The sequence below is a fragment of the Sminthopsis crassicaudata genome, chromosome 1 (assembly GCF_048593235.1).
Source record: "Sminthopsis crassicaudata isolate SCR6 chromosome 1, ASM4859323v1, whole genome shotgun sequence".
Classification (NCBI taxonomy): Eukaryota; Metazoa; Chordata; class Mammalia; order Dasyuromorphia; family Dasyuridae; genus Sminthopsis; species Sminthopsis crassicaudata.
In genome coordinates this window covers 418569901-418577654 of record NC_133617.1, presented here as the reverse complement: position 1 = coordinate 418577654, position 7754 = coordinate 418569901, and the positions used below count along the sequence as shown (strand labels likewise).

General features: G+C 50.1%; 1 protein-coding gene and 1 long non-coding RNA gene across 2 annotated transcripts in view; one reads left to right on the top strand and one right to left on the bottom strand.

Annotated features, from left to right (window-relative positions):
- Positions 1-1067: 1067 nt before the first annotated feature.
- Positions 1068-4265, top strand: LOC141550043 (uncharacterized). Its single transcript, XR_012484503.1, has 2 exons — positions 1068-1440; positions 3173-4265. It is a non-coding gene; the product is annotated as an uncharacterized LOC141550043 (long non-coding RNA).
- A 54-nt stretch (positions 4266-4319) lies between these two features.
- DNAI1 (dynein axonemal intermediate chain 1) overlaps positions 4320-7754 on the bottom strand; it is a 264230-nt gene continuing 260795 nt past the window's right edge. Inside the window, exon 20 of the mRNA XM_074280236.1 lies at positions 4320-4701. Within this exon, the coding sequence (XP_074136337.1) occupies positions 4609-4701 (93 nt within the window). The 3' untranslated portion in view covers positions 4320-4608. The remainder of the gene's footprint in view (positions 4702-7754) is intronic.

Below are 7754 nucleotides of genomic sequence, written 5' to 3'. Positions count from 1 at the left end.
GATTCAAGTTCTGCCTTTGGGATGGAATAACCAAAAAATATCACTTCTCCAAGGACATTAGTCACTTCTCTTAGAGCAGTTAAGAGCTGCTTTATTGGAAGAAGTAGCTTCTTCCCAATGAAACAAGTCCAGTTCCTCTCATGTTCCTTGACAACCTCTGCTCACTCTGGACTTTTCCTGATCCTCAAGACCCAGTTCATCCTCAGCTATTTGCTCCTTTCCCTCTTCTATAAAATTGGTTGCTAAATTTAAGTCGGCCCCTGAATTCCCAGTGAATTTATTAGAAAATCCCCCCTTTAATAGTCGGAATCATTTATGCTGTCACCATTTTTGTTCCTGAACACTTCCCATCTTCCTCAGGCCATTTGCCTGCACAACTAAACCACAGGATCTTTACTTGCCCTTCCTTCGGACGTTTTAAAACCCACTTCCTAGATTTAGAGTAAGTCAGACTCTGTTCTTTATCTATCTTGAACTTTAGCTTTTCCCCAAGGTTCTTGCCATTTCCCCCACAATTGCTTCTTCCTCATTAAACCGAATTAATTTGAAATTGAACTCGCACAGCCTAGCGTACACACTGCACTCTAGCTCTGGAATGTATTTCTCTTGACTCTTTCTCCCCGAGTGACAGTGGTTCCCCTCTTCAGGGCTTTATCTCCTCCGGAGGGGTTCGGCTCACGCTTGTTTCCTCCTCCCGGAGGGGAGGTGAGTGGGAGGCAGGACCCCGGAGGAAGAGGTCTGTGGGGAAACAGCGAAGCCGTGTCCAAGCCCATCCCCCAGACTTTTTTCAGCTGTGGGAGCGTGGGCCCAGAGCCCCTCGGATGCGAAGCAGAGCTTCCCGCAGGGGACGGTACACCCGAGCCCCTCCTGACCGCGCTCCATCATTCATCCTTCCCCCGCCCTCCGGAGCCCAGTCCCCAGCGCTGTGCTCCTGACCCCAGCCGAGGGGGGCGGGGCTCAGGTAGGGCGGGCGGGAGGCGGGGGGCTTCGGGGGCGGCCTCCCGCCCCTGGGCTCGGCCAATGGGGACGGTCCCCTGTGCGGCCCGGCCAATGGCGAGGCTGCGGCGGCAGCGGCGGCGCGCGCGCGCGCGTGGGGGGCTGTTACCCGGCTCCAGCGCCCGGGCCGGGCCGGGCCAGGCGACTGGGGGCGGGGCTGGTTGCTGTTTTGCTGCCGCCGGAGCCGCAGCCGTGGCCGGAGCCGAGCCTCAGCGGTCTCGCTCTCCGGCCCCGGGCTCCGGGCTCCGGGCGGCGCAGCGTGACGGAGGCTCCGTGGGAGGGAGTCCGGGTCGGAGCAGCCTCCCGCGAGGCGAGGCCCCGGAGCGTGCCGCGCCCGGACTCGCAACCGGAGGAGGACGAGCCGCCGCCGCCCGGCGGGCCCCCGCGGCGGCCCCGGAGCAGCGCATCCCCGGCGCCCCGGCCCCGGCCGCGTTCCGGACGCAGGTACCGGCCCCGCCCGCCCGCTCCCCACGCCGACCCCGGCAAAGTTTTCTCGCGTGGGTCTGCTGCGCCCCGCCGTGGGCCGCCCCTCCGGCCGTCACCCCCGCTCCCCACGTCCGCCTCCTCCTGCCGGCCTGGGCAAAGGCTTACGGGGCCCCGAGTCCTAGGAGGATGCGGAGGCAGGACGCGTCTGGTGGGCATCTGGATGCTTTATTTCCCTGCCGCGGGGGGAGGGAGATCGATCCCCTGGCTCTGTCACGGGCCCGAGCCCCCCACCGCCACCCCCACCGGGTCAGATGAAGGGCCCCTCGGGCTTGGGAGTGGACTAGGAGAAAAGGAAGTAGGAGGGGGTGGGGGTGAAGGAGCGGGGAGGGTGCTGGGGGCAGACCACCTTGGAGAAGCAAGTGCCCGTGCCTGCCCTTCCCTCCCTGGGGGCCCCATAGATTATGGACAGCCCCTGCCCGAGATCCCTGAGGTCAGGGCATTTCCTCTTTCATTCCTGGGAGCTGCCCTCCTCTAGCCCCTTAAGTGCTTTAGCCTCTGCTTCCCTCCCTGTTCTACCCACCCTTCCCCCAAGTTCAGAGATGGATATATGCCCATACATAACCGTGCACACGTATAAGGAGCGTCCTCTTTGGGAAAGTCTTTGCTTTCTTTTCCTACCTGTTTCTCCTTTCCAATCCCCTCCCCTCTCCCCCCCCCCCAAAAAAAAAAAAAAAACAACCTGAAGTAGGAGTGTTGGGAACTCAGGAAGAGAGGGTCCTGGAAGAGTGGGTGTAAATCTGACTTTTGTTCTCCCCTATAAATACATTTACTTAGATGTCCATGCAAGATGATTTTCTCATTTTCAGTCCAGTCTCTTTGATGTGTTACCATTCTACTCCCCCTGGAAGGAGACCCATCTCCTGGGAGAAGCTTGGCAGGAACACCACTCCTCTACCCCCATCCCCCAATTCAGTAGCCTGGATTACTAAAGCTGGGGGAAGGGAAAGAAAGGGAAGCTGGTGGTGGTCCAGCAAGGTAGAGACGACCTCAGGGTAGGAAAATTTATTGTCCTTTATCCCAGAAATAGAATCACTTCTGTTATCAGTTGCCTGCTTCTAAGGCCTACTTGTAGCCTCAGCACCATGAGTGGGCTAAGACATGAGACAGATGTAGCGGCCCAAACTCTGGGGCTAGACTCCGTGGTCTGTCCCTAGTCTGATGCCGTAACAAGCCTTTGCTTTAGGAAACCCCGGTCTAAGTTAGGGCTGGGTTCCCCATAGCCCTGAAGATTGATGCTGGAGAAACATTGATGAGGGTCAGATGACCCCTGTATCTCCACACTCAGTTATGAATTATGAATTTCCAAAATGCTTCTCTATCAACTTTCCAAAAAAAAATTTAGGATAGAACTTTTAAGATTCATATCTAGAAAGAACAGAGATCATCTGATCCCACCTCACTTGATAAAGGATGAAACTGTGGTCCACATAGGAGAAATAACTTTGCACAAGATCACATAGTAACAGAACTGAAGAGCCCTGTCCTGTACTTTGGAAACTTAGCCGAGAAAGGGCTCTCTCTCGGGCAAAAGTGGATCCTTCCATGTTGCTGTCCTCAGAGAGTATATATACTTCCCCCACTATGGCAGAAAGAGGGAAGGGGACCTCTGAGTCTTACAGAGGAAACATTCCTCACCCCAATCCCAGTCCACGGGTCTCCTTGGCTAATAAGATTTCTATTCTGCCTCCAGACCCAAGCCGAGGTGAAAGCTTCTCAGCAGGGCAGGAGCAGTGAGTGGGACTTGCACCGTGGGACAGCACTTCTCTGCTTCCTGGATACCTGGCTTCCAGTTGCCTCAGGCCCTCTTCTCAGTGCCTGCGTCATTCCTGCCAAATTCCCCAGGGATGGGCTGGGGCCCAGGGGTTGAGCTGCCCATGGTGGCATGTGGGGGGTGAAGGGAAGCCCCTGTCCTGCGATGGGGGCGGGACTCTCCACTGGGGCCATCATCGCCATCTCCTTCAACGGTGTTGCTGCCCTCTTACTTCTGCTGCTCTGTACCATTGTGTGCCGGGCCTGCCGGGTGCACCCAGTGTGTGCTGGTGCTGAGAAGTTGCCCACACCCCAACAGTCCCAGCAGTCCCAGCAGTCCCAGGAGTCCCAGCAATCCCAGCAGTCCCAACAACTTCAGCAGTCTCAGCCTAGGAACGAGGGCAGCCATCTACTGCAGCCCTGACATCTGACATCCTGGGATCACCTAACCGGCTAGGACTGCCGAGTCCCCATGGAAGAAGGATCCCGTGGACCTAGAAGGACAAGGGGAGAGGAGGGACCTCCCTCTTCACTCACTCTGTCTCCCATGAGCCATGGACTGGCCTCTGGGAGGCCAAGGACACCCTCTACTTCCCTTCTCCCATGTCTGTTCCCCTCATGGGGCTGATGCTTCCAGCATTGGGGCCTGAGTGAGCCTGTCTTCTATGAAAGGTGGGAGAAATGGAGGGGTCTGGGGTGAGGCCGTCTGCCCTCTGGAGCAGGAGCTGGCCAGACCAGACAGAGCTGGCCCCTTGGGAATGGGTGGGACAGAAGCCAGGTTATTCCCTACTGGGGAGAATGGAAGCTCTTGAGAATTACTTCTGGGTTCTGAAGCTGGTGGGCCTCTCCGAAGCTCCTGGCACTAGGGTTCAAGGGGCAGGGGAGTTATGCCATCCCACCCCAGACCAGATCATGAGTGGGTGGGCAGACCAGCCTGGGCAAAGCCATTGCAATAACCCAGGCTGGTGCATCTGTGCCCTCTCCCAGGATGCCACTGCTGTTTTTACTGAATAATAAAACTGCATTGTGGTTCAGCTGTCTCTTACACTGTTTTGTCTGGAAAGCGCAAAGAGCCCTGAAACTAAGTAGGAGAATTCTGAGACTTTTTATTTGTCTAGGAAGGTGTTGAGGGTCACAGTGACCTATGACATTTTATATTTCTATATGGGAGGCGGTAATTACATCTGCAAGGATCTCTTGTTCCTTCAGTAGGAGAATGAGACCCCTGACATTGCGAGCATGGTTGTGGAGTTGGGAAATGCAAGTCTTCTTAATATTTAAGGAGGAGACTAAAACATACTTAGGGGCTAAAATTGAGGAGGTAATCTGGAAGTTAGGTCAGGAGATGGGGGTGCTGCTGTCTGGGGACAGATTCAATCAGGTCTTCACTTCCTTCACGAGGTTCAACAGTTTGTCCAGTTTGGCAATCTCTACTGCTGGGCCTTTCTTTACCTCCTGTCCCTTCTTCTCCTGTAATAAATCACACAGAGGGGTGAAGAGGTGAGGGGATGGCTAAGAAAGGGGAGGTGACAAAAGACATCTGGATTCTGTTTCCTCTTGCTTCTCCATGTAAGTTGAGCCCCTAAAACTGAGATCACAAGGATGGCTTGAGATAGTCATTCATTCCTTCATTTTTTCTATCTGTTCTGAAGTAGCCTATGTATGGGAAAGATGAGGCAGGAGTGACAGCCCTTTGGGACTTTACAGCTTATTTGGTTACACTTTCTGCTAAATGACTAAAAAGGTAGTTTTTAAGAATGGAGGATTAGCATTTTGGGGATTTTGAGTACACAATTACTCTTCCTCAGACAGAAAAAAACCCCAACATCCCTTTGGAAGCAGCCCAGGGAAGACAGAGAAGGGAAGTCTGAGTTACTTCTCCACCAAGTAGCTTCCTTAGGAAGAGGACATCACAGTCCACTGACGTGGCCCGTCTCCTGGGAAGATAAAATCAGTAGCCCACATTTCTATAGTTCTTCTAAATTTACAAAGCACCTTTCTCATATCACCCTTGTGATTTTACAGATAAGAAAACTGGGACTTGAGTTGTGATTTCTCAGCTTTACACAGTTTGGGTCAGAACCAGGACTTAGGTCCTATTCTTTTGACTCCAAGACTGAGAAGCTGAATGGCTCCTAACAAAGGCCTACAGGAAATCACACCGAGGGAACTTTGACAGCCCATTGAGACATGAAAGGACCACCAGATGACTTCTGAGTTCTACTATTAAACCACTGAGGTTTATGGAGAAAGGTGTTAATAGCTAAAGAGCATTCCTGCCTCCTTTGCCAGAGACTAAATGGTCAAGGTATAGGAACCCGTGTGTGTCACTGGGAAGAAGAGGGTATTATTGAAATACGACTTGTTTCAGGGACAGCCTGGAGAATAAACCTCATCCCTGGACTGTGAATAACCTGGAACTAAAGAGAATCCAGTCATTTTGGGAAATAGGAAGAGGAGAGTTCTGTAAAAACATGCCTGATCAGAGACTTTCAAACCAGAGATCCCCTCCACTGACTATAGCTGAATATGCTGTAGAGGGTCTCCCTGACTAGACTAGATGATTTCTCACTTTTTTTTCTTCCCACTTGGGGATGCTGTGAGTTCCTTTCTTCCTCAAAAGAATCTCCAGGGATGAGTGGGGTCTAGACCGAATCCCTCTCCCATGAGAAAGGAACTCCTGTTCTTGCCAGAGATAGATGGCTAGAGATACTTTACTGCAAAGAGGGGAAGGCAGAACAAGTGGGGCAGTGGAGGTAGGCCAGCCTTCCGTGCCACAGAGGTGAAGAGGTCAGAATGGCTGTTATGATGGACAAAACACTAGACTTGGAGGCAGGAGTGTATTGTCTTAATTCTGTGATTTATTATTTTGTCCTTAGGTTGATGCATGTCTTCTTCTGAAGCTGGAGTCTTGAAGAAAACCAGGCATTGTTGGGCAAAAAATGGTGGGTGGGGGAAGATGGGCTTCTTGGATCCTTCCTTAGAGAGAGCTAGATGCCTGACCTGGGATGGAGGGCCTAATGGTTCCACGTAATGATTCATTTTTGCAATATCAACAAGCATTGATTATGTGTAAGATATTATGATAGGTGCTGGAGATACAAAGATATACCTGTTTATAAATAAATAGGGCCATCCCAAGAAATGTGTAGCAGAGGGCCTGAAATATGAAGAATTCTAGGAGTGATGTGGCTATTTGTTGGGTATTGTTTAGTCGTGTCCAGCTCCTGGTGATTCCATCCAGGTTTCTTGGCAAAGATATTGGAGTAGTTTGCTATTTCCTTCTTCAGCTCATATTACAGATGGGGAAACTGAGGTAATCAGGGTTAGGACTTGCCCAAGCTCACAAAGCTAGGAAGTGTCTGAGGCTTTCCTCTTATTGGCCTTCTGGTCTATAATTCTACCCTTAAAGATTGAAGCCTTTGAATTAAGCATTGTTATATCCAAATGTTAGAAGATGTTCTCATCTAGCTCCAGGGTAGAGGTCAAGATAATTCCTACCTTTCTCTGATCCATATATTTATCAAGTGACATGAGATGTTTAGTCTGTAGAAAATATAGAGAATGTGATAGTTTCACATACTTGAAAAAGGCTGTCATATGGAAAGGCAAAACTAGAATTAGCAGATGGAAGTCACAGGGAGGAAGATTTGAGCTCAGTGTGAGGAAGAACCATTTAATAATTATTAAAATTATTATTAAATAATTATAGCTATATATTAATATAATATAATATATTATATATACAGCTATTTTCAGTGAAAGATTCATGAGGAATCTCCAATGACAATGGTGATTTTAAGCAGAAGTTGGATGATTATCTGTCAAGGATTTTGTACCAATAATTTCATAAGAAAATCATGTATCTTTTTTTTTTTTTTGTTGTTTGGTTTTGTCCTGAAAGCTGCAGACATTTTCCTATTTGTGGGGGGAAAAAACAATCCTGAAACAGCCATTTATATGCTAACTTACACTTACATATCCCTTATAAATACAAAGCCTTTTAGGATCATCAGTTCATTTGATTCTTACAATGAGCTTGAGAAGTCAGTGGAGTGGTTGGCTTGGAGAGTGAAAATTTTATTATCCCTAGTTTACAAACTGTGGCTCTGGAAGTTAAGTGAGTTATCCAAGTAAGTAGCAGAGCTGGGAGTTGCGCTGAGCATCTTACGGCTTCAACATTGTAAGAGACCTCAGAGATCGATCGGGCTAGGCCCACCCCTCATTCGGCAGATGTTTTTACATTCCAGTACTGCTTTTTCCCCTCCTCCATTGGTTCTCATGGAAGGGATGCTTGTGTGTGGGGAGGTGCAGATTGGGTTACGGACGAAGGTCTTCTAATTCTAAGATAATGTAATTTTTGCCATTCGATATGGATGTTATGTTTCTTGAAAAAAGCTATATAATGAATTGTTTTTCTTGTTGCTGTTCATTCTTGGTGAACCTGTGGACCCTACTGTCCTTGGAGGTTTCTTGGCAAAGATATTGGAATGGTTTGGCCTTTCCTTCTCCTGTGGATTAAG